Genomic DNA, 27,407 nt, shown 5'->3' with positions numbered 1-27,407 from the left:
TGCGGCGACCAAACGCACCATTTCTTGCTGGGTTAACCTGTTGTCTGCTCTGTCTTGCCCCTGTCCCAACAAGACCCTCCAGAGAGCATTTGTGCTAATTCAGTAGGGCCGCCAAAGTCTGCACCAGGGGCTTCTCCTGAGGTGCCCCAGTTACCAACATCTGCCAGGCAGCTACATGGTCATCTTTGCAAAGCATTACTGAGCACTGGAACCTCTGATCTCACACATGCAGCAAAGGGTACTTGGCCATAGCTGTCTGTGCTGCAAGAATTCCAAGGTTAACAGGCACTACTCTATTCTGAGTCCTAGGAAAATGTTGCTGCTTCTCACTGCCCTTGAACCTACTCATCCACCGTTCCTTCCCCTGCTTTTGTTTTTTTTGCGAAGGATCCGCAGTTTCACATTGCTGCCAGATCACTTCTCTCCACTTGCTAGGCACCCTACAATTTAATCTAAATGTATAGTTCGAAAATGGTTATGTTCCATCTTGGAACAGGAATTTAATAGCAAAATATAACTAACAAAGCTTCCAAGATGGCCTCCGTGCATGAGCAAATTTGTGCACAAATGCCGACTCATTGGCAACCATCTTGCAATGAGTTATGTAATAATTTGACCCAAACCATTCCAAGATGCATGCAAGAGAGTTTAAACACGTGCATGCACAAGGACATGGTGGTCACCTTGGGCCTGTTATTTATTTATTTTTTTATCAATCAAACTAAGAAATGTTTTTTCCAAATGTTATCTGATTTATGTGCATTCATGTCTGCATCTTGCTAGTCTTTGAAAGAATTTCAGGAAGCCCACCCATTCGTCCACACGAATACGCGGTCAGACTCCATCTTGGAATACTTCTGGCCATGTATTATGCCAAACCAAACAATTGTTTACAAAACCAATAGGTCGCTCACCAATCTTAAAGGAGAGACTTTGGGCTTTTCCAGTGCTTGTGTCCATTAAAACAGTGTGCTTTCCAAAAGGCAAAATTGTGTTGTTGGATAATAAAAACTGGAGTGGCTTGAGGCAGCTTACTTGGCATGGACAACACACAGCCATGTTTTGTGTACTTGCTCAAATTAATTTAATAATTTCCTAGACTAATTCACCACTAATCCTTTTTTGGTTCCGAAGTAGCATGCTACTCACCAAAAAGTGCTTCAACACCTCATCAGGGGTAACAAGCGCTATATAAATGCAAACCTTTCCCTCTTCCATTCCTCCACTATCCTCCTCAATCCAAATAACAGAATAACATATCCACCGCTCAAATTTATTTCATATTTCACTATACTAATTCACTTCTAATCCTTTTGGGTTCCGGAGTAGCGTGCTACGCGCCGAAAAAAGCACCTCGACGCCTCATCAGGAGTAGTAAACGCTGTATAAATGCAATTACAATACAATACTTTGCCATGCTGTGGAATGGAGACGTGTGGGTTCCAGGGAAGTGAGCAAGAGACCTGAAACTTATTGTCTAAAACCTCTACTCAGACGTAAGCAGAGGGGAGAGGATGTTCTTCTGAGAGATGTTTTGTGCCCTGGCTTAACGTTGTGTAATTCAGCAGTGAATTAAAGTGTCAGTGCATCTTTGTGGTTTTCCTGATCCAGGCTGTGGGGAAGCCTTGGGGATTCTCGGGTAACTTTCCTCTCATTGTCTGCCAGGATTACTGCGGGTGCTGGACGACAGGCCGACGTGGTAATGAAAAGCGTCGATTGTAATACCGAGCCGGGGCAGGCGTGGAGTAATCACCGCTAGAGGAGAGTTACAGAGTAGTTGCATGTCTGAGCGCGGAGTGGTGAGCTCAGCCGTGAGTCACCGAGGGGCGTGTCCAGCTGCTGGCAGGGGAGCCCTGCGCTGCTGCTATTAAAGCGCCCTCAGGAGGGGGCAGACAGACAAACAGACTGACTGACAGAGGCGAGCAGAGGGTAGAGGAGGGAGCTGGACAGCAGGGACGTCAGAGGAAGAGAAGCGGCCCGTAACACAGCGGCGAGAAGAGGGAAGAAACGAAAGAAGTGTCGGCACTTGAACCTCTCACCATGAAGTGCATCCTGGGGCGCGCCCTGGCCTTCCACCTGGTCCTCTGCGTGTGCCTGGCTCAACAACAGCGTGAGTTGGTCTACTGTGTGCTCTCACTCCTGGGGGCACTCATTCAGGGGCGCACCTAGGGTGCCAGGGGCCCGAAAACAAGTAAGGGGGATGGGGTCCCGTCCTCTTGTTCGGTAGTTAAAAAAACACTTTAATCATGGAGATTAAGTGGGGCAGTCACGCCCATGGGCCCCGGTGTCACTGCACCTGCTGCTCTCAGTGATAGCAACGTCAGTTTAGAGACACCCTGCTCACTTATGGGCTTATTTACAAGACCCTTTCGCCACTTTTGCTTCATTTTTCCCATGTTAAAAGTGACGCAAAAGTGGCGCAAGGGGCTTGTAAATAAGTCTCTGCTACCCGGATGCCACCGGAAGGAACAGCAGACCCTGCTGTTTGGGTAGTAAAATATTAATAATCGGGGTTCAGTGGCCCCTCGCGACTCTGGCCCTTGTGGCACTGCACCTGCTGCACCATCAATATCGACGCCTCTGTCTATCCAGCTCCGAGGCAGTCGCTCCTCTGCTCAGTCACTGTAGGTGTTGCTGTCATAGGGTGTCCGCCTCATTCCACGTCATGGCAGTCACTGTTTACATTTCTCTGCTGTCATGACATCGTAATACATTCTGGGAGTTACAGTCCGGATTTGCTTCAATTGAAGAAATGAGATGTTTAAAACGGATGCCTTGTATTTGAGGGTGAAAAGTTCAGGACTGGAAACCGTGTCCGTGATGACGTAGAGTGAGGTGGTCTCCCTGACTGTCATATCACAGGGGTCGTCACAACTCTGTCAATCAGGGACGTCACTGCTTGAGCTGTCACCAGTCTCTGCTGTCACTAGAGCGTGTGTGTTTTTCTCTATGCTAAATCTTGGTACTTTACGTGCGCACCCGTGGGCTGTCACTGCTGTCTGTCTGCCCACAGGTGCCGTCACTGCTTGGTGCCGTCTCAGTTCTTTCAGGGGTGTCTACTCTGACTCGGCTCTCACCACAGTCACTGTTCTGCCCACACAATGGAAATTGCCTTCTTTTTACTTGCACCCATGGCCTCTTTTTACTTCCTTTCCACCCCAGGGCTGTCACCGGCTGCCTCTACGGTCCCCTCACACTCAGGGTTGTCACTGCTGTTCGTTCACACCCAAAGCTGCGTGTGTTTTCCGCTTGCACTCACTGTTAAGTTCAGTCACTGCACTCTGGTCACTGCGGGTTCTGCCGGTCTCCTTCGTGTCGTTGAGACTGCTTTTGTTATCTCGGAGTTGTCACTGGTGTCCGTTCACACGTGGGCAGTGGCTGCTGTGTTTCACACTCAGGTCATTGACTCGTATTGTTTTGCAGCATTTATATAGCGCTTATATGGGGCGCTGAAACGCTTCCCTCATAGGTTGCATGCTACACGGCGCAGGTTGTGTGGTTGGAAGGATTTTGTCTGTCATAACTTTGCCCCTGCTTATTTTCTCTTTTCCTTCCTTCATTGACCCCCTCTCCTTTTTGCCCGTCCCATGGTTCGGCCCTCCGGACTAGAGTAGAATGTTCCAGAATGACGACCGTTGGGGATGTGAGACCTTCCCTGTGGGGCACTTCTGAGCAATGTGTTCCTGAGATGCTTCGACCTGAAATAATGAAGATTGCTTTACTTTATTTAGAATTCCAGAGGCTGCTTTACAACAGTTTTGATCCTCTGTGGTTAGTGTTTCCATGTTGTGTATGGAGACCACCGAGCTGCAGTTAGCGTGGGAGAGGATGTGGCGTAACAGCCAGAGCTGCTGACTTCGGAGCTGGGGAACCAGGTTCGAGTCTCAGCGTTGGCTGAACATCCTGTGATTCTGGGCAAATCACTTATTCTCCCTGTGGCTAGCAAAATGAATGTGTCCTTGTGTAACAGAACTGGTGCTCGTGTAAAGCGCTCCAATAGAGTTCGTGCTATATTAAACGGCCCCCTCAAAAAAACGTGTTATGGAATGCAGCGCCTAGCAGTGTGTTGGAAGATGAGGCACGCAGGCTGTATTCTAATTTTTGTTGTTCTTTTCCTTGTTCTGGACCCTAGTGGTGTGCTCATTTTCGTATGAATTACTGTATTACTCGAAGGAGTGTATTTTATTCTATTGTAGATAATGAATTCTGAGAGGAGCGGGACTCTACACGAAGCTTAATAATTGTCTTATATTTTTTTTACTTTCTATGTCTGTCTGTTACATGGTTACAAGACGGGGGATCTTAAATGATTTTATATCTATGTATTTTATGATCGTAGATTTGATCTGCCTTGTTTTGTTAGTTGCACTTTGATGGCTATAATCAGCCGAATAAAGGGGCATATTACCAAGCAATAGCGATTTTTATCGCAGATAAACCTTAGTATTACCAAGGTTTATCGCAAATGCGATAACAATCGGCTGCAATGCATGAATATCGCTGAAAAGTCAGCGATATTCATGCATTACCGAGCTAATGCTCTTAGCCATGTTATCCACCTCCCATTGGATAACATGGCTAAGAACTGCTCAGGGCAGGTGTTAGCTTTTCGAGATATTCGCGCTTAGCGCAAATATCTCCAAAAGTAGGTAATAGGAGATAGCGATGTTAGCGACTGTTTCCAGTCGCTAACATCTTGGCACGCCCACTTTGCATGTCATTAGCGATTAATATCACTGACATGCAAAGCGGGGCCCAAGATGGTCGTTATCTCCTACTAGCTGTCGCTGACTGGTGTTAGCGACAGCTAGGTAATAGGGAGATAATTTTGTCTCCGCTTTCTTGGCTTTTAAAGCCAAAAAAGCGGAGATAAACCCCCTTGATAATATGTCCCAAAGTTAATTTTGACTGACTGACTGAGACATGAGATTCCGAGAGGCAGTTCTATGGTTAGCGCTAGCTATCTGCTCACATCGAGGCGCTGGCATTGCTGTCTTCTTAGTCTACGAAGTGAAGCCCGCTGTCTACTCTCACCCACTGTTTGTACTCCCGCCAGTTTGTGTGACTCCCTTAGGATAAACACGGCAGTGGAATGCAATGGTTACATTCATTTCAGACGCTGTTAATTACTCTGGGCTGCATTCAAATCCATCAAATTTTTGCTCACGTTTCCACTTCAGACGATGACGACTGGCATACAAATGAAACTCGACCCCACCCTGATGAAACAGTCAGAGGTCAAGAAGTGAGGCCACGCCCTCTCTGAATGGAAACATCAGAAATAGCAGTCATGCTTCGGCCTGGCCGGGCCTTGTCACGGAGGCGCTGAGTGACTCCTGTTGCACCGGCCAATCACTGCGATTTATTGCAAATCAGGGCCTGTCACTACCATCTGTCCTCAGGTGTCACTTCTGTCAGTCCACATATGTCACAGTCACCTGCAGACAGAGCCAGTCACTGCTGTCTGTCCGGGGGTGTCTCTTTGGTCAATCCACAGATGTCACGGCCACCTGCAGACAGAGGCAGTCACTGCTGGCTGTCCCCAGGTGTCTCTGCTGTCTGTCTACAGATGTCACAGCCACCTGCAGACAGAGACTGTCACTGCTGGCTGTCCGCAGGTGTCTCTGCTGTCTGTCTACAGATGTCACAGCCACCTGCAGACCGAGGCAGTCACTGCTGTCTGTCCAGAGGTGTCTCTTCCGTCAGTCTACAGATGTCACAGGCATCTGTAGACAGGCAGTCACTGCTGTCTGTCCACAGGTGTCTCTGCTGTCTGTCTACAGATGTCACAGCCACCTGCAGACCGAGGCAGTCACTGCTGTCTGTCCAGAGGTGTCTCTTCCGTCAGTCTACAGATGTCACAGGCATCTGTAGACAGGCAGTCACTGCTGTCTGTCCACAGGTGTCTGTTCTGTCTGTCCACAGACGTCACAGCCACCTGCAGACAGAGGAAGCCACTGCTGTCTGTCCCCAGGTGTCTCTGCTGTCTGTCTACAGATGTCACACCCATCTGCTGACAGAGACAGCACTGCTGTCTGTCCCCAGGTGTCTCTGCTGTCTGTCTACAGATGTCACACCCATCTGCTGACAGAGACAGCACTGCTGTCTGTCCACAGATGTCTCTTCTGTCAGTCTACAGATGTCACAGTCATGACTCATCTGTAGACAGAGACAGTCACTGCTGTCTGCTCACACCTGCCGTTATCCGTGCTTAAACTGTTGGTGGTCTCTCTCTCGGATATATGATGTTACAACGCGGACTTTTACTCCGCATACTGTTACAACGCGGTTTTTACAACGCGGGTCATGTAACAACGCATGTATTTACAACGCATTTTTTTACAACGCAGGTACCTTTACAACGCAGACCATTACAACGTAAGTATTGGTAAGTATATATTAATAAGAATAATATAATATTAACTTAATTTTAAAAGTATAATTTAATGTAATTTTAAATAATTTAATTTCCGTAAATTAATTTAAATTTAAATTAATGTTACTTTATTTTTACCCTGTACCCCTGTACCCCAAAAACTCAAAACTGACCCTCAACCCCAAAAATAATGCAAAGTAATTTAATTTAATTGATTTGCTATTAAATAATTTAAATTAAAATTAAATTTAATTTATTTTTACCCTGTACCCCAAAAACTAAAAACTGACCCTGAACCCTAAAAATACCCCTTTACCCAAAAACTAAAAACTGACCCTGAACCCTAAAAATACCCCTTTACCCTAAAACCCAAAACTGACCCTGAACCCTAAAAATACCCCTTTACCCAAAAACCCAAAACTGACCCTGAACCCTAAAAATACCCCTTTACCCTAAAACCCAAAACTGACCCTGAACCCTAAAAATACCCCTTTACCCTAAAACCCAAAACTGACCCTGAACCCTAAAAATACCCCTTTACCCTAAAACCCAAAACTGACCCTGAACCCTAAAAATACCCCTTTACCCTAAAACCCAAAACTGACCCTGAACCCTAAAAATACCCCTTTACCCTAAAACCCAAAACTGACCCTGAACCCTAAAAATACCCCTTTACCCTAAAACCCAAAACTGACCCTGAACCCTAAAAATACCCCTTTACCCTAAAACCCAAAACTGACCCTGAACCCTAAAAATACCCCTTTACCCTAAAACCCAAAACTGACCCTGAACCCTAAAAATACCCCTTTACCCTAAAACCCAAAACTGACCCTGAACCCTAAAAATACCCCTTTACCCTAAAACCCAAAACTGACCCTGAACCCTAAAAATACCCCTTAACCCTAAAACCCAAAACTGACCCTAACCCCTAAAAATACCCCTTAACCCCAAACATATAACATTTAAAATATAACTATATACTTACCAATACTTACGTTGTAATGGTATGCGTTGTAAAGGTACCTGCGTTGTAAAAAAATGCGTTGTAAAAACATGAGTTGTAACAGTATCCGCGTTGTAATGGATGCGTTGTAACAGTAGTGCGTTGTAAAAAATGCGTTGTAACAAGTAAACACCCTCTCTCTCTCGCTCCCTCCCCGTCCCCGTTTCACCGTTACACTTTCCTCTCTCCCTCTCCTCCTCCGTCTCTTCCCCTCTATTTTATTCATCACCTCTCCTTATTCTGATTTACATTCCCTTCTGCCTTATCACATCCGGGGGTGTGTCCCTGTCACAGAAGAAATGTACCATCTGCTCCGAATTTTCTCATTCTGGCCAACTCAATAAGTTCCATAAAAACCTCTCTTATTATGATTCCTCTCACATTTGCTATTTTAATTCCTCTAACATTTGCGGTGGGTGGTTTGCAGGCTCCCCACCAACAGAGGGCCACCCTCTGGGAGAAAGTGTTAGCCACATGGTAAGGCACTAGGGTTTTTTTAGCGGGTTTAGTGGTAGCCAGAGATCGGCCCCACCCACCCAGCATATTCAGCCTCTAAGGTTCATTGCTCTCCATATGGCAGAGCAGTAGCCAGAAAGGGGGCTCTTGCCGGACTGCCTCCTGCTCAGCTGCCCCTGCCCCCCCCCCCCTCTGTAGAAGCCACTTTAAAGTCCTGTTCATGGGGCTGATTCACAAAGGGACGAGAGAGAGTCCTTGTGAAGTGCCTAAAACATCTACAATGAGAATACTGGGCTAATATTGATATGAGTACAAATAGACTCGATTGGGCCCTCTTTTGCACTAACTTACAGGGAGTTGTACTTATTCGGCTGATTCACAAACTCATGCCGGCGTATGTAAGCGTACTCCTGTAGTACTACTTCGAGTACTCTTAAATTCTTTTGTGAATTGACCCCTATGTGTCTGGGTTGGATTCATTGAAAGAAGACATGGTGCCTTTGTGTTCACCTTTCCTGCATGAAGATGGTTGCAGCAGTTCAGCCGGAGAGGGGCAACACCCGAACAATACACCGTGGCCAAGAGATGGGCACTGCTGTACACCTTCACAAGGGATATGGCCTGCCCGTCCATCACCCACTCCCTGGGCACTGAGCTGCTGGCGACAAGAGCGTGGCAACAGACTTGATTGGCCATTGGTTGTTTGGCATCCCCCCCCCCCCCCCCCCCTCTGGCACTGCATACCCTTTATTGTTAAGATTTATCTTGGAGCACGTATGCTGGTCCTACAAGCGCCCCTGTCCCCCCCCACACTTTGTGGTAGATTGTGGGATGCCTAAAGGCTCCAAGGAAATCAGAGTGACTCTGCGTCTTCTGGAGCCTGTCGCCAGGAAATGAACTGTATAAGGAAAATGTATTTTGCAAGTATTGGTTGATTCTAAAAGATTGGGAACATCTTTAATCTGAGTGGCCAGTTGACTTGGTCCACCAAGCACTCTTTCTTAATGTAAGCTCGCCTGTTTGTCCAACTCAACAGTCATCCTATGACTTAAAGAGGGTCTGCACACTGGTGCAAAGACTGGAAGGACCACAGATAATAGACCAACGCTGCCTCCCAGGAACGAGTAGGGAATGTACCCCTGGACTCAGAAAAAAGACTTATCGTTCTTCAAACTGAAAGCAAAGATGAGGCAATGCCTGGTGTGTAGAGAGCTTGCATCAGGTCCGGCTGCTCCAAGTGCTGTCATCAGAAGTCTGGTTTGACAAGTGCCACCATCATAAGACCCAATACCGCTGTCCCGCCCAACCCAAGACTGGTTATGAGTGTTGAGAAACTTCTAGAACAAACTTAAGCTTGATCTTTAGCTTTGCCATGGTCCGTTTCAGTGTCGCCTTGAGGACGGGGATCCATGTGCAGTTTGCAGCGTGTGCCCGCGGGCAGCAGGGGCTCCGGAGGCTGGTTATTGTTTTCCCAAACCCTCCATGCATTGATGTGTAGAGATCTCTGCTGCTTTGAATGTTGACACCCTGTGACGTCCAGCGCCTTCCCTCCAGCACATCATCGCCCTGAGTTGAGGATGTGCCACAATCATGGAAAGGCCCCCGAGCCTTGCAGCCAGCATGTGAGCATCTCCAAAGTCTGAGGAGGTTTGACCACTGGGCGGAGCCAAGAACCTGTAGTCTGCCCCAGTGAAGATGTATCCGTGTAGATCTGAGACTGGGCATCCTCCGAGATGAGTACCTGATGACCGTGGTCCTCTGGCTATGTGTCTCCATTCGGTCTTCTGTAGGATGCCCTTCTAGTCTGGATACTGGATCTGGTCTCCGTGGTTCCACTTCCCATCACATCCTCTGTGGATCTCCACCACCTGCTGCTTGCTCTGGTCTTCTCTCCCCCATCAGACAGGGTGCTGCATGTCTTGGATACAGGATCCCGTGGTCGCGACCATCTACTGCTCCAGGTGCAGGCACCAAATTGCAGTACTCCGGCCTTCGGGTCTCCCACCTTTTTGCCTTTGGAACACATTTGATCGCATTCATTTCTCCATCGAAGAATAAGTATGTTGCTTTTAGTAAACCTGTCTGGTGACTGCTCGTGGTAACTTTCAAAAATTCAGATACTACAGTCATTCTGTACTTACACTAAAAAAAGATGTATTTAATTTCATGTGAAATATTCATTTGGTTTGTCTAGAGTTTTCTTGTTTACATTTTTATATATGCAAGTGGCAACTCAAACTTTTATTCACATGCGTTCATGTGAAAGTAAATACGCTCTTGAATATGAACAAATAAGTGCTCTAATAATTTGAATGTTTGGAAAGTACCAAGAATAGTCCTCAGCTAGATTGTTTTCTAAAAGCAGCGTGCTTATTTTTCATTGGTAGCGAACCATGGACCAATGGGTACAGGCAGGAGACGCGCAACAAAGGCACAAGATCCTCAAATGTAATTCACTTACTATATTGTTCCTTCCTCGTCACTGCTTTGCTCTGGGAACACAATTATTTGCCCCAAGCCTCACTGCCTTCTGAGCCCGGGTTGATCAATCTTGATTCCCAAGGTTCCAGACAGAGTTGGCCATGATTCTGCCTTCTCAGGAGTGTCCAGATGGAATCCCCACTGCCCAGAGTAGAGGATGCTGTGATTGTAAACTCTTCCTACCCCTGGTACTGCCTCCGGTGGTCACAATGCTCACGTCCCATTAGAGATCTTATTGGACTCTCTTTCTATATCCTTATATCAAGTTCTGGTGATTTGATTGGCCGCGTCCATCAAACCCATGGAAGGCTTCCTGACCTTGAGTATAGGCTTCAGTGACCTTGTTGCCCATGAGAACCTGAGTATGGCCCTCTGGTTTTAGGAACAGGCTCCGCCACGTATTTAGCTCATGAAATTGAAAACGTAACTCCATAATGCACGGATATATTCCGTATGTTCGTAAATATTCCATTCTGCAAGCCGATGGCAATCTATATTTCTGAAAATGTACATTCCATGGAACAGTCATCGTTCCCAGGTAACTGACCAGAAAGACAACAACATGCCCTCTCTCCTCGTCAACACAAATACATGACTATCAACTCGGCAAGAGGCCAACAGCGACCTGCAGCCACCAACCTCAAAGAAAAGGAAATACTCCTCGACCTGCACGTTAGACATTGAGAGAGAGAGGGATTCCACACAACGCTTCTCCCTCTAAACAATCTTTCACAGTCCTCCTCCGCGCACCACCTTGATACACAGACGTTGGCGGATCACCCATCAAACCACTGAAAGAGAATTTCATACTTATGGTTGTTTTGCCTGACTTTGTTAAGTATTATTTTGGTCAAGAAATACTTTTACTCTGTAACTATGAACTAGACACTGTAGCCAATCACAGGACGAAAGGTTAATAAGCACTGAACCCCTTCAGGAACAGCTTATCTTGAACTTCACAGGAGGTTGATTTGGAGAGGCATCTTTGGGTTGGGAAAGACGAGGAATCACCAGGAAGACATTTAGTACAATCCAAGTTCCCTCGAGTGAAGGGTTACATGTGTATAATCCATGTGTGCCAAAAAATTTTCATGGTGAGGTGATGCATAATGCTATACGGACGTACCTCGTTTGGCAACGGTTTTGCCTTGTGTGTAAAACTATTTTCTTGATAGGTCAAGAAATTGTCCCTCACATACGTAGCGGGATCTTGGGGAACAACATATCTCCTCCTGACTCAAGCATCTCACAGGCTGCCTTGGGCAGAGGAGAGGTTTAAGATACAGTACTATTTGGATTTTGAAGAGGCCATGCTAAGAAAAGTTTTCCCTAATCTCACAAGCAAGTCTGTTATGGTGTCAAGGAAGTGAAACTGAGAGGTTTGAAAAGGATGACATTGGCTGACCACAGGGTTATAAATACAGTTTTAGGGCAAGCTGCTCTTGAAGTTACGTGTTATCAAAGAGGACGTTGGTGTCTCTGGAAGACGCTGATAAGCATCATTAAGCTCTTTGGAGTCATGCAACGAAGCAGAATTTGACATGTGTACAAGACCATACGAAAATTGTTGTTTGAAAGCTTGTATGTCAAACAGTTATTACTAACGAAAGGTGCTTCTACTAAGCAAAATGGCCGCAGCGTTCCTTTAACAGGTTTGAGTAAGAAACTTTCAGCAAGACTAGTGCATGGGTATTTGGCACCTGGGCAAATTGAACATATACTATGAATTTCATGGACAATATATGTGAAACTTTTCGATGGCATTACCATTACAGCAACCAAACCATCTACAAACGGACACTCCATGAGAGGTTCATGTTTTCCAGCTAACTCACCTGGCAGACCACAATACACCATATCTCCACGCCAACACAAATACATGACGACCAACTTGCTAAATGGCCAAAAACTACATGGAGACGTCAACGTCCAACAACAAGGAAGTAGTCCCCGAGATGCACCTTGGATGATGCAAGAATCAAGGATACAAAAGAATGAATCTCCTTGAAGATAATTCTTCTTCGGCCTTCTCTACGCACGGCCTTGAGGTGTAGTGCTTGGAGGATCACACGTCATATTGCTGAACAACGGTTTCAAGTTAGTGGTTGGCTTGCTTGATTGTGATACGAATCATGGCCAATTAATACTGTTTATTCTCTGGCCGGAAGCAGGCACCTTGGCCAGTGAGTAGAAGAAAAGTTTGTTAGCACAGATCAACTTTTAGAACAGCATATTTTAACCTTCACCAGCAGTTGCTCTTAAGATTTGGAGAGGCATATTTGGGCTGGCAAAGTGGAAAAATCACCAGGAAGACCCATCGATCGAAGAGTTTATATCTCCTTACCAACTTTGGAGGGTTTGTCTCTCCTACTCTAGTTCATATATTTGTATAAACATTGTATGATAAAGATTTTTCATGGTGAGCAAAGGTAACACATTACCCTTTGTGAACCTATCTAATTTTCCAAGGGTTTGGCCGGGGTGTGTCACCTTGCTAGGTGAAGAAACTGACCCATTACATACTTTTAGCCCGCATTTATGTGCTGGTCAGTCAGTTGTCATTGTCCTGGTTCTTTGTGTTACAAATCATAGTTGCATAGTCCAACTACATCAATAGAACCACATGAAGCATGCAACTGTGAGAACACACTATTTTGTCAAGTAAAAACCCAGGACTAGAAACACTGGCCACTATTAGAATCTAGGGTTCAAATTTCCATCCCTTTGCACATCCACATTTGCACAGGTATTCAGAGCTATGCTGCAGTTAATGCATTCACTGTTCCTCCCTGACAGCTTGCAGCTGGTCAAACCAGGTAACAGCTCAAAAAAGGCAAAACATGCAAAATTATGTGGGTCAGAAAACAATATAACGATCCTGCATGTTGTAATCAATTTGCAAGAGAAAAATACGTAATAGGAAGTATTTACCATATCCAGTAGGGACCGCTCCCCTTCGTAATGGTATTTACAGTGTTTTGAAAATACTTTGCCACCATTCGACCCCCGTCAAACTAGGCCTGTTGTGTCATGAGGACATTGAGTGTGGTGGCAGCCAGAGCAAAGCTCGGTTCTGGTTTCTTCCCAGCTTGCATCTAGGGTTGCCACTTTTCTCAGAAAAAATAAGAGCTGTTTGGACTCCGCTTTACTGGAAGATCCCAGTGCTCATAGGTGAAAAATGGAGTGAAATCCATAAAATTATTTTGTATCGTACAGTTTGTGACCCTATTTGTTTTTAATACTCATTTAGATATTATTTAGATGGCTCTCAAATATTTAAGTGAGTTCTTCACGTGTGTGCTATTTTAGGTTTACTTTAAAAAAAGGTTTTCACAGCTTTTTCATTTATTTATTTTTACTGACCAGGAGATAAAAATACATGCTAGGCTGGTGGAAAAAACCCATGTTGCAACTGTACCTGCATCTAAATGAGCTGTTTCAACTCAGCTAGCACTGCTCACTTTGTACTTAAATTCCCTCTCCCATTACACTTGTCTACTTTCCAATTACCCAATTACATGACTGTCAGCGGCTACATATATTTTACGAACTCAGCGTGCAGCGGAGTTGGGCCTCATTTAGAATATAGTGGCAATTACTCTGTCCGTAAGGGTGGTAGGGACATTATGCCCGTCATTTTTAGAGACGGAGGATCACCATATTTAGAGATCACTGCTAGGCCAGCAGTCAGCTCTGTACCTTTAGAGGAATCGCTGTCACTGCGTTTCCTTTGAAGTTACCAAACGTTTGGTGGATGGCGGTCATCGATTTTGACGGCTATCCACCAACTTTTTTGTTTTTCAAAAAGAAACACTCAAAGAAGGAGTTTCTAAAAAAATAAAATTAAAAATAATATATATGTGTATTATGTTACCTACTAGCCACCAGTAGGTAGTTATAGTTAGGATCAACTTTTCCCATAGACAAGCGTTTTTTGTTTTGCTATTAACTTTAGCTCCCTTTAACAAATCTTCCAGAAATGTTCCAAAAAAAAGTGGCTTTCTTTGCCTAGTTCTGCATTGAAAGTTTTGGGATGATTTGCCAAGCGGGGGCAAAGAAACATGAGGTGCCAAAACGATGTTTCCCCATTCAATGTATATTGGGATTTTGCAAGTTTTTGGACGTGGCTACAGGCTGAACAGATTTACACCAAATTTGGCAGAAGGCTAGCTCTTGGTCCAGAAAGAACCCTTTTTGTAATTTAGTGTAAATCTGTTAAGTAGTTTGGGGTTATTAAAGAAGTAAACCTTGGTATATCTAGGGACACAGATCCTCTGTGGACCCGCGGGTATACACAAATCCAATTATATATTACTTTACGTTAAAAAACCAAACCAATTCACTGAAAAAAAACAAAGGTTACGGGGACGTTTTTAGTTAGGTTCACATTTTAACCACAAAAAAACCATAGAAATTTAGCATTCATAGTTCTACTTATCTGAAAAAACCATAACTTGTGCTGTTGAGTAACTTTAGGCCATGAGTTTGAGTTTCTTAACATAACTATAACAGCTGAATTTCTATGGTTTTGTGTGGGTAAAATGTAAACCTAACTAGAACGCCCCTGTAACCTTTGTTTTTTCCACTGAATAGGTATGTATTTATTAATGACCCTTACACCCAGCGTTTTATTTCCCCACTGGGTGTGGTGGACATTATGCTAATGTTTCCATTCATCTCCGACAGGTTTTCTCCGACTGTGATGGACACAAAAAAAGTTCCCATCATATTGTCAGCCTAAATAGGGGGTGGTGAGATGCCTTTACTCTGACGGCTAGGACTTCCGCAGGCTGTCAGGGTAGTCAGATTTCCATCCATAAAGCCAGCGGGGCACTTCCGGTGGAAAGCTGATGGTTTGCGCTACTTACATTAGGAAGGTGGACCAATAGTTTTGGTAGACAGGGTAGTCTGTTTTGTTTGCATATGTTTTGCGGATAGATTAAGTGACCCGTATCACACTAGAAATAATTCCAAGAAATTAGCTTATGTACCAAGGACATGTAGCCACCTCTCCTTAGGCCGTTGGATAGAGCTGGATCCCTGACAATACAGGCTCTCACAGAAAGGAGAGATTCTTCTGTACATCTGAAACTTGGACAACACGGAGAAGAAATGGATTCCCTTCTCCGTGCCAAAGTGACACCATTGTGCGCAAACTTTACACACTTGCCAGTGACACACAACTACAAGTCCATGTACGTCAGTGGCTATATTGTCGCGCTGTCGAATACACATCAATTATATAGATCAGGAGCCTTTCTTATTCTAGTTTAGTTCACAAGCTTTTTTCACCCACTAAGGACACTCTATAGTATCTCCGCACACCATTTACTTCGCAGCTTGCCTTACACGCCTCGGGTGATCTGTGACTACAACCAATCTCTTTAGAGGGAGAGGTGTGGCACAGCGACCAGAGCGGCTGACTCCGCAAGGTGCGGGGCTCATGGTTCGATCCCTTGCACCAGCTCAGCATCATGTGACTCTGGGTAACAGCTCACTCAATCTTCCGGACAGCCGCCAGCGCCTTGAAACAATAAGGGGTGATATGTTTACGCTTTACAAATAAAAATTATTATTATTATAATCTCCACCGACTCAAGCATTTCCCAGGCAGCATTGGGCATAGAAGGGGTTTTGGATACACCTCAAACTGGATCGCAAGGAGACCACGCTAAGAAGAGTTCCATGTAATCTTTCTGGAGGTCTGTTATGGTGACACAGTAGTGATGCTGTGTGGTGTAAACAGGATGACACTGGCAGACCACAGGGTTACAAATATAGGCAAGTTGCTATTAAAGTCACTTAAAACCGAAGAGGAAGTCACTGTCTCTGGAAGCAGCTGATAAGTATGTACACAGAGCTCGTCCCCAGGACGCCTTAAAGATTTGCACCTCAACTGAATTTGACGTGTGTTCAAGACCTAAAAAAAGAGTGTTGTCCAAAATATGTTTTTCTTACACTTACCAGTAACAAAATGGACGTGGCTACGCTAAGCAAAATGGCCGCTATGTTCCGGTCACACTTTAAGTATGAAAGCTTTCAGCAGGACTTGTGAATGGATATTTGTTATCCAGGCAAATGGAAAATGTATTATCCAGTCCCCTGGCAGTGAGGGTCGATCTAATACATTTTGGGGCACTGTGGTACCTACTGATGGTGGCACAAAAGAATTCAACCTAGCATTTCGGTACGCGGACCGTAACATTTCAGCAATCAAACCTTCTGGTCATTCCCTTGTCTGGTTTAACTCTTCCAAGCAGGAAGTCACCTTAAAAATGGGTAGTCAAATGCAAAAATGCTCAAACCAGCCACGCCCTTCGTCTTCTCGTGCTATCTCTCTCTTTCCATCTATTCTCTCTGTCTCCTTCTCTCCTCCCTCGCTGAATGCTTTCGCTCCTCTTCCCTCCCTCTTTTTCTCCCTCAAAGTATCCCCCATGGCTGCTGCAATTAACCTCGGAAATCTGGGGAAAGTGACAGAGGCACCAGGAGTGGCCCAGGGCTTTCAGAGCCGGTCTGCAAAGTCACCAACCCACCAGGAAAATGCCTGGTGCCCCAAAAGACCTGTCCAGCCGCGTGAGAGTGAATGCGCCTCTGGGTGGGGGCCATAAAGACCACTCTGTGTATATTTTGTAGCATTGGTAACAACAGGTCAAGAGACAGCAGCTGTGTCCGACAGACCTAAAATCTGGGTGTGTGCGATCGCCACAACCCCTCCTGGAAAGAGTCAAAACTGCTCTCTGCAGGTCTGATCTGGTGTAATGATTTCCAATGTTTGGTTCAGCTCCAAGAAATGCCTGTCTCCCACTGTTTCCAGCCCTGCCCACAGGCATTATAGGCCCCCGGGAAAAGCAGTGAATTGGGTTCTGCCTGCACAACCACTCACAGGAATAAAAATGTTTAACGGAAAATTAGTGTTAAATTCTGGTCTGCATGGGGCCACTATGCTCGTTGGGCCCCCGGGCAACTGCTCAGCGTGCTCGTGCGTTAAGACGGCCCTGCCCACAGGTAATATTTGCCGGGAGCTGTGTGGCCGAGCTGTGGAGCGCACTTTGGGGCATATTATCAAGAAAGGCGTTAAAATGATCGCCGCTTTAGCGCCAGGAAACTGCCGCTAAAGCAGCGATAATGGGCTTGATAATATGCCCTGGAGAATTCCAATAGAAGCCCATGTTCACACCAGAACATGGGCTTCTATGGGAATTCACAAGGGCATATTATCAAGCCCATTATCACCGCTTCAGCTGCAGTTTCCTGCCGCTAAAGCGGCGATCATTTTAACGTCGTCTCATGATAATATTGCCCTTTGACGATTGCCTTGTGAGGTATCGATACAAAGTTTGATGCCTCATACGAGATGCCTGTTTACACAGAGGCGTGCATACTTAGATGAAATAACGTACAATAGTTTTTGATATGTTTCATCATGACTTAAACACTGTGAAGTGTACGCCTGACAGCTAGACACACACTGCTGTGTCCACCGTTAGGTACACACTGCCTCTTTATCTGAACCCTGTTTGTTTTGTTAAAAGCTTGTCTTGTGGTGGTGACTCACCCCGCCTGGGTGCGTTTGAACTTGTCCATGGGAAAAAAATATGCAGGGCTCAGCCCAGTGTGTGCACTCAAGAAAATCTGCACACAAGCAGGGGGGATAGCAGCCCATCAGAGCCCTGCACTGCAGACTTACACTGCGTGCACTGCACTGTAGGTTTCCACGGTGTTTTTGACTGTGCTGCACGGTGCAGTGTTTTGTGGGAGAATTCACTGCACCGCAGGCTTCCTGCTTAGCTTTCCACACACTACACTCTTCAACTTACATCTATATGCACGACAGTGTTCAAATGCACCCCAAATTCCCTGCACTACTTTTTTCCCCCCAGTTTTTCTGTGGATCAGTCCTTTGCACTGCAGGCTCTGCGGTTTGGAATACAGTGTATGGTGGCATGGTCCGGTCAGGGCCGGTCTTAGGCATGTGCAAGTTGTGCACCTGAACAGGGCCGCCAAACCCCAGGGGCCGCCACGCCAATATATATCCTTAATATAATAATCCTCTGAGGATGGATACATATTTGCGTGGCGGCCCCAGTGGCAGGGATTTGGCGGCCTCCGGCTCTGTTCCACTTCCAAACACCCTGACTCCCTTCCTGAGCTCCGGGGGGCTCCGCCCCAACTGGATCCCCTCTTCCGGGGCCCCCCACCTACGTTCCCTGCCCAGGGCCGCCATGAGCCTAGAGCCGCCCCTGGTCCGGTGAACCACCAACTCTTGCCAGGGCCGGACTGGGAACCCAAAGCAGCCCTGGCAATGTTGATGGACCAGCCACCCTGCTGCTTTTGTTACTTGGACCCGATATAGCAGCACCGCTGCAAAACCGACTCCAGTAACAAAAACAGCCCCCACCGCTGCAAAAATCACCCCCTACCCTTCCAGCCTCCTGGGGAAACACCAGAATCCCGCTGCGGCCTGTCCGGTCCTGCTTTTGGCCGCAGTCTTCCGCTGCAAAGCCATTGTTGGCAGGATGGACCACTGCAGTTTTTGACTGTCTGGCCCAACTAAGTGGGCACCTCACTGCAGTCTTCAGTTCGATCGCCCACTGCTGCCTTTGTCGGTTGCATTGGCTACTGCAGTGAACTGTCACTGCGTCATTCTACCCTGCACCAGTGAACACTGCACGAGGGGCCAGATGTATGAAGGGATTTTGCTGTTGCAAGGGTTCCCAGTCTCAAAAAGAACTATAAAATGACCTTTTGGTGTGTACAAAACCCAAATTGCGATTAGATATGTTTTCAAATCTCAATTTGGGGTGCTAGTACATACCAAATCGCTATTTTGAAGGGGCATGTATGTGGCACCCCTTCCAAATAGTTAATCTTAATGGGATTTATTCATGTTTTGTGACTGGAATCCGGTCACTATATATTAATATTTCACACACAACTCCAAGAAGGTGGTAACCCATTTGAAAATATTAAAGGGGGGGGGGGGTCCCAAGAAACACCGTCCCCATAGTGAACATTGACATAAACATTTGTTTTTAGAGTTGTTTTTTCTTGAGTGTTGTGGTCAGAAGTCCAAACTCTTCTGTTTGATCGGCTGCCGGATCTAGAAACCGATAAAAGGGGCCTGTCTGCTGGGTGGGTTGTATGACATTACATCGCATGCTTTTACTACGCATGCCTTTACATCGCAAGTTTTACAACGCATGCTGTTACAACGCATAGTGTTGATGGGTGCTGGATAGTGAATAGTTTAATTTACTATTCCAACTCCAGTCCCAGGCAGGTGGGCCCTAGCCTCTCATTTACACGTTGCTGGTCTTACATGAGTTATCCAGTCTTTGGTAGTAAAGTTCAATGTCCTTTTTCTTTTTTTTTACCGGCATGTAGCATCATTCTACCCTGACTCACAAAAAGCTCCCCAACCAAGGGTACCCAAACTGACCTATGAGGGCTCTCTGCAGTGCTGGGACATCTGTAGTATTATCACTTGACCAGTGCAAGTGTCCACCCTGTTTTGCCCATCATTTTGCACTGGGCACACTTCCGCTATGAGATCACCGCCAACGTCGGTATTATGTTAACACTACGTCTTCTTCACTTTGAAATATAGCACTTCGAATGCAGCAGTTTTCAAACTTTAATAAAAATAAAATTACGAATCGAAAAGTCTTATTACTTTAACCTTTCGAAAAGAACACTCTGTTAGGGGCAGACTGTGCAGAATAGGACGAAGGCAAGAGGATGGGTGAGCGAAAGCAGTGGCATGAGGACATCCAACTCTCTCTTAAGGAGGAGAAAATAAACAAAGGGAAAACATAAAAAAGCAAACAAAAAAATGCCAGTGAACAGTTAGAGAAATTAAAAAAAAAGGAAAAGTGGTAAGAGGAAACAATGAATACGGGGAATCGAAAAAACAACACGGGCAGAGAAAAATATTTGGGACAAAGAGAAATTGAAGTAATACAATGGAAGATAATACTGAGGAAGTAAGACAATTTTGAAATTAAAAAAAATCAGATTAATGACACAGAACAACTTGACACTCAAATCTATAAATAATTTGTAGTCTTTGTGCTTTCACTTACTCAATATAGATTGGGACTACATATCCCAACCTGGGTTTTACTTTCATTTCTTTTGGGCTTGTCCGTCCAGTTGTGATGAACCAAGACTACAGCTTCCAGGACGCACTAAGTTAAGTGAAAGCCCTGGAAAGGAATGTGTGTTCCTTGTGACATGGGGACAAGTGGCTGGAAGCCCTACCTGCACAACGATAGCTCCTTCACCCGTTGCTGGGATGCCACCTAACCCATTCTTGGGGGGGCACTATAATTATAGTCCTGCACTTTTCTGTTAGAAATAATTAACCACCAATACTTTCACATTTTTGCCAAATCTAGTTCTTTATGCCAACCCCAATCTAATTTCTTCTTTCCAGGTATCCGGTACCCTGACCTCGATGTAACTGAGTTAAGAAGGGGATTTGTACCTCAGCAGGAGATCACATACCAGCAGGAGCTGGTGCACCATGAGGATACGGCGCACGAGCAGACGTTCGTGGCTCAGGAGGAGATCATGCACCAGCAGGAGGAGGTCCCAGACCTTCCGTACGACATTCTTCAGAAAGAAGGTATGTATCGTTTCTCCTTGCTTCTTGGGACCAGGGAATATTGAGATGAGATCACTTCTTTGTTTCACGATATACTCACTAGGGGCATGGGCGAAAAGGGTAGCCGGGAGTAGCTTCTACCACTCCCCCAAAACGTTGGTACTTTCGGCACGTTCTCTACCCATGTTCTACCGACCATGGCGAGAAGGGCAGCTATAGAAAAATGCAGTGCCCTAAATTCCCAAAGAAAGATCTTAGCTGTCCTTCATCCAGCATCATAGCACCAATAGAACTCCGCTAAGATGCTGAGGGTGGCACATGAGGTCAACCCTGTGATGTCACTGGTGGTCAGAAGATGCTTGATGAGACTTCTGCTACCTCTTGGCCTTCAGGTAAATTGAAGTCTATGCCTGACGGTCTTGTTGTTGGTGGATCCTCTCTGCTCATCCAACTCAGACAGATTCTGCGGATGGGGCAGGGTTGGGAAGAGGCCCTGTTGGGTATCTCCTGGGTCATGTTTTAGAATTAAGAACAGAGGTTACTAGTTGTGCTCAGAGAGAAAAGTTGACCTTGGGTTGCATGCCACAATATCGATAACAAACACTTCATCTGACATAACTATTGCCACTTAAATATTGTTTACAAAAGTATCTCTCCATTAAGTATAGAGTTCCTATTAAATGCAAAATGGGAAATCTTTTTATTAATAATATTAAAGACACTTTTTTTTTGGGCAATACTTAGGCTTCGATATTATGGTGCCATACCTTGAGGTGAAAGTGATTGCTGCTAGCTAACTTAGGGTTACAGAGTTATGGTTTAAAGTAAAAGGTATTTATTTGTGTTGTAATGTGGCGGCTTGTGACAAACAGCCTCTTCTTGGTGCAGGTGTCTCTGTTGAAGGCAGTTTATGACTAAACCAGTCTCTTCCTGGGGCCTGGGACCCGAAGCCTTGTGGACTCCTGGATCCCAGGCAAGGTTTTACCAGTTGTGTTGGAATTTTAAAGAGCCATTGTGTCTTTTTTGAGGGGTGGAGTTTGCTATCCCAAAGGTTTAGAGATGAGCTGTGAAAGCTTCTTGAAGGGATTCACTTTCAGCTTTCCATGAAATAATTGCCATATTTGATTCATTTCTCATATCTGAGCAATGGGTCTTCCTGCGCTGGATCCCAGTACCCGGATGGTCCTGCCACCATGGGGTTTGTGGTTCAATCTAGCCTGGTTAATCACGTTTGTGTGTCCAAGCCTTGAGGTCTGTTTTAGAGTATCTTAGAAACTTGGAAGATGTTACTAATTAGCTCCTGTGAAAACAGTTAGTGTTAGTTTTAGGATTAAGAAGGACTGTCACTAGGTCTTAGGCTAACTGTTGACATTAAGAAAATAGCATGACTGCCCAACCATGAGCTATTATTGCTAGTAATGCCAAGTTAATGGATTAAGGATAGAATTAAGAATAATGTTTACTCTCTGTAATGGTATAGAAGTAGTTTGGTGTTATGAACGATTTCCCCCACAAATGTGGCTTCTTGACCCGGACAACTAGAACTGATCATTAAGGATGAGCTAGCCTTGTCAAAGATCATTACTTTCAAAAGGAGAATATGTTTCAGCCTTAAAGGAAATGTCTTTTTATTTTAATGCAATAGAAGTGTGCAGGCCAGACACCAATAATAGGAGAGATTCATGGCCTTTTGGGTGTGTCACTGATTAAAATTAGATCTATGATTTGGTCACAGCAGTAGAGTTCAACTTGTGGTAATGATCAGGGCTAGCGTAAAGGATATAGCTATGATTAGTATTGTGCATTAAGGTATGGTTGGTTTTATGTTTCGGATTAAAGCTAGGTTTGAGGTTGGGTGAATTTATATTGCTTGCTGACCACTGCCCGTTGACTTTTCTGCTTTAAGGTAGTGAGAGAGTCATTACCACACCTGTCGTACATGACGGTTCACATGTTTTAGTAGGCAAGGTTTGAGTTTACAACTTGATATCGATGTACGGCTTTGGTGATTTCGATAGGTATTTAATGTTGTCGATTTGAGTGGTTAGCCTTTAATACACAAATTTCTAGACTGTGCTATTTATTGTTATCTGCGCATATAGTAGATAATTTACTAACCTACATTATTACCTGTGTTTTGTTCCTATTTAGTTGAACCCCCTCCCCTCCTTATGATGGGCGAGCCTGTGTTTTCTCCAAGAGGCCGTAAACCCACCCCGAAATGTGAGGATCAGGACTCCTGCCCGACGGCCGACATATTTCCCCCGATGAGAGGCAACCTACCAGATTTCCCTCCGGGCAAGCCCAGCAAGGACAACATTGCGAATATCTGCCTGGAAGCGAGGGTGCGGCCCGACTATGGTCCTCACAACCTGCCGCAGACGGGGTTCAGCCATCTTAGCCGCCAGGGCGATGCGATCACCAATATCGAGGAGGGCTTCAGCCAATGCTGCTACCAGGAGGATCGGCTCAGCTGTGCTCAGAAAGTGGTGAGTGGATGTCAGCTATGTTTGGGAAGTGGGTAGAGTTTGTTAGCTTCGTCCAGGGAGTTGTAAGTGTTTATGTCCTCAGATTCTGTTGTAGGAAGGAAGTGATGAGTAGACATGTCCTACTCTGGTAATGAGATCCATCTGCAGAGTGGCGAGTTCTTGTCCGCTGTGTACGCAGAGAATATTTATGCAGCCAGACTCGGATGTGGCTAGTTGGTTATTAGTGATTGCCCACCACGGGCCAAATTATAAAAAATGCCCTCAACAACGGGTATTTGTGCTCACTTTGTGTGCCCCTGAGACACTTTGGTATAATTGAAGGGGCTGCAGATGTAGGTCACATTTTGTACCAAGCCATCACAAGAGCTCTTCCTCCATTGAAGGGGGTATAGCCCCTTCCAAATGATGGAACACTTTGTCTCTGCACAATGTTATATTACAGACGTGGGCACAGAGGCAAAGTGGCTGTCAGGGGGTGCACTGATTCTCTGCCATCTCTATGTGGTTCGCAATCCGTGTGTATACCAGATGACCCCAAGGATGCCCTATGTAAAGGAGAAAATAATGTCCCAGGGACCTCCAAGGCATCACACTGAAGGTGTGTGTAAGCACTTACTGCAGCCGCCTTCAGGGGGAACTCTGTTTCAGTTTTAGAAATGCCGACCAGGTGCGTCCGCCGGCTTCAGACAGCGGGTCTGTCTTTTATTAGTGCGTTGTCCCCAGTTAAGGCACAGATTTGTGCCTACACTTGGAGCCGCACACTTGCTGTGATAGAGCACAATGTAGACTCTTCTCTCTGACTTGAGTGTGTCATGGTGCAGAGTAGGACAGTATGTCATAGTCTTACCATTGGGGTTGTGGTAAAGATCAGAGGCTTTGCGCAGGAAGTAGTATTAAGCCATTTCTGAGTTGCATGGCAGTCCAGACATTCTAAACAACAGTCCTTTGTGGGTACTACTGTTTACCTATGAGATAACCTTGGATAACTGATATTATTGTAAATTGGGTAACCAAGTTACTACCTTGGGGAACTTGACTCTCCGGGAGCGGCAGAGTCCAGGAGGGGAGGCGTACTCGAGAAGATATGGGCGAGGTCCACCGTCATGCAGCCTGCAACACCAGACACAAGGAGTGGTCCATGTGTCATTGTGAGCGGCCAAGGCTACTCTAGTGACGTGTAAAAATCCAGAGCCCCAACCGATCTCATTGTGGTGTCTTTGTTTATGAAATATCTGGGCCATGAAGCGACTGCTTTTTCAGATACGCATATTTCATTTAAATCCACATTGGAGCCACTTTTATATTCATTTTCCCAGGATACACAACAGATTACCTGCCAAAGACGGTAGAGAGCAGTGAATGTTATGTTAAATGTTGTTATAAAGCTCTCGTATGCCCCCAAGGGAATCTGTTCCATTACTAGTACTCCCCAAATGATTGTTAGGAAATGAGCAAACTCTGAAAGATCTAGACCAAGCCTTACCATAGCTACAGAGTACTGATCTGTGGTGATTGGACTTTAATTGCTTTACCCTTCTATAGCAGGATTTTGAGGGATGGTGGGTTTATTTGGGTTTTCTTTTTTGGGGGTTGCCCAATGATTATTGAAAGTCTGCAGGACATGGACCCTTCCCATCTGTCTCCTGAAGCTGGTGAGAACTCATCTGCTTTGTTCAGTAAGTGGCGGATGCTCATTGGCTCCTTGTGAGAACAGAGGAATTGTCATCAATTATGATTGGGTGTGAATTCTGAAGCTTCCTCAGCCATGCACACGTTGCACAATTATTTCATGGACTAGATTCATCCTTTCTGTTGTGCCAGACCAACCTCTGGAACTAAAGAAGGTCTAGAGTGTTGCATGGCACTTGCATGGGAACCAATAAGTAGGACTGGGGCCTGGTTGATCACATGGCAGGTGTCCATGTCATGTGACAGACTCTACCTCAGGCCTATTGACCTTTCAGAGGTGTGCCTAACATGTGACTGGCCCCCAGCAGGTCCCAGCTGTCTTTTAGTGGCACTTGCCTATTGATTCTGATCTCACCTACCACCTTTCCCTCTCTTGCTGCTGTTCCCTGTTTGGCTTGCATTATTAATAGATTTTTCTATCTTTGTGTCTCCCTTATATGATGTTTAGTGGAAGAATGGCCTGGACCAGTACTGTGAAGATGAGTTTTCTGTGAAGACCAGGCACCACCAGTGCTGTAAACGGAGAGGGTCGGCGAGAGAGGCCTGCTTTGCGAAAGAGGCTCCTGACTCTGGCTATGAGTCTACGATTGCCAGTCCACCTGAACCTTTGGAAGGGGAGAGTGTCGATGTCCCGGAGCAAGCCAACCCCCGATCCCTCAGCCCTTGCTCTGAAGACCAGGCCTCTGCATCCGGCCAGTGCCGCAAAGCAAAACCTGGAAGGGGCCGTAGGGTGAAGGTGCCCAAGCTGTCCTTCCCTCCAGGAGAACCCTCGGATAGCTGCATCCAGAACATCTGCCGGCTCAGGAAGTTCCGACCCCAGTACACCACCAAGGACTACCCCCAGACTGGGTACGGATGGCTGCAGCGGCAAATCAAAACGATCAACCGCATGGAGAACGAGCTCAAGAATTGCTGCCAAAATGACAACATCACCTGTGCCCATGCAGTGGTAAGTGTGGGCGTGGTGGTTGGAGTGCTTACTATAACATTATCCTGAGCAATTGACACCAGTCAAAATTAAGCAGCAAGCAGGAAGGAAATTAACATCCATAAAATCACAGCATTTAAAATAAGACACAAATATATACTTCAATGGTACTGAAAACGTGGATGTATAATTTCAGTTTTTCTATTTGCCTTCTCTATCTTTCACTCCCTCTCAGAAAAGTTTTTTCAAGGATTAGTTGATTTTGACATGGGAACTATAGTGTGTACAAATAAAACCTAAATAGACCAAATATTAACACGTTACGGGGGCAACATAACCGTAGCTCCCACCGCCGCCATGGATGATTCATGATGTCATAAGTTATTTCACACACACATTACCACTGCACTTCATGTATGATATCACTAATGTTGACATATTGATGGAATCATGCTTTAAAATGGAAAAGAAGTGGCACACTGCTACACAATACGACCATAATAAGTAATGTAAGGAGCATTTAAAGATGTATGATGACGTGTTCATCATACATAAAAACCTGAACTTCCAGACAAGGCCCACTCCGGAAGTGAACAGAAGGACTGGTTTTGGTTACGAGGTATAGCTTGGATTATGTGGCACAGGAAGCAAGGGACCCACATCCGGGCACGCCCCTGGTCACTTATAGCATAACATCAAACTAGTGCCTACATTTCTAAAACAATAAGTGCCCGCGCTAAAGGTATCGCCTAGGATGCAACTGCAGCGTGTACTATCCACTGCCCCTGCCAATGCTGCAACATTTCAGTGCCTATGCCATTATGTTTTAGTGCATATTGAATTACTAAACTAATGTGCTCTGCTGAAATAAACAGACAGCGACACCATGTGGTAGACCGCCATAAAAAAGTTCTGGTTTGAAGAATTAGGTGATACTGCTGAGCACCTGCAAACACTTGTACAAATTAAGCACTGCATTTATCACAAAAAGCGATTGGAGGAAGTTGTAAATAGTGAATACCACTGGCCATCAATGTAGATAACCTTCAAAGCCATAAGGCATTAATGCCAGCTAGACCACCTAATATTTTCAGGGTCTGCAAAGCATGCCAGCCAACATTACCATTTAGGCTGAATTCTTAGTTCCGACTTTGAAAGATAACTTTAACATTGAGTAGAATTTATTAATGTGTGTTCTGTCTCCAATAAGCACACATTCCTCTTCTGGGGAACCACATATTGTACTGGGGCGGGGCGAACAGCAATACACTCTCAAAAGCCCACACTCAACCAGAAAGTGCATGCCTTCCCTATAATGTGCCAACCTATGCACAATTAGGAATTGCTCATAGAATAGAGTTAAACATCTGAAATAGTTT

General features: G+C 45.4%; 1 protein-coding gene across 1 annotated transcript in view; it reads left to right on the top strand.

The window, feature by feature from the left end:
• The first annotated feature begins 1,830 nt into the window (after nt 1-1,830).
• The window catches only part of ECM1 (extracellular matrix protein 1), a 41,596-nt gene continuing 16,019 nt past the window's right edge, over nt 1,831-27,407 (top strand). The window contains exons 1-4 of the mRNA XM_086947464.1: nt 1,831-2,110; nt 20,752-20,943; nt 23,074-23,411; nt 25,549-26,049. Coding sequence (XP_086803590.1) covers nt 2,041-2,110; nt 20,752-20,943; nt 23,074-23,411; nt 25,549-26,049 — 1,101 coding nt within the window. The 5' untranslated portion in view covers nt 1,831-2,040. The remainder of the gene's footprint in view (nt 2,111-20,751; nt 20,944-23,073; nt 23,412-25,548; nt 26,050-27,407) is intronic.

Source organism: Lissotriton vulgaris, chromosome 12 (genome assembly GCF_964263255.1).
Source record: "Lissotriton vulgaris chromosome 12, aLisVul1.2, whole genome shotgun sequence".
NCBI classification, from domain to species: Eukaryota; Metazoa; Chordata; class Amphibia; order Caudata; family Salamandridae; genus Lissotriton; species Lissotriton vulgaris.
This window is presented reverse-complemented; position numbering and strand designations above follow the sequence as displayed.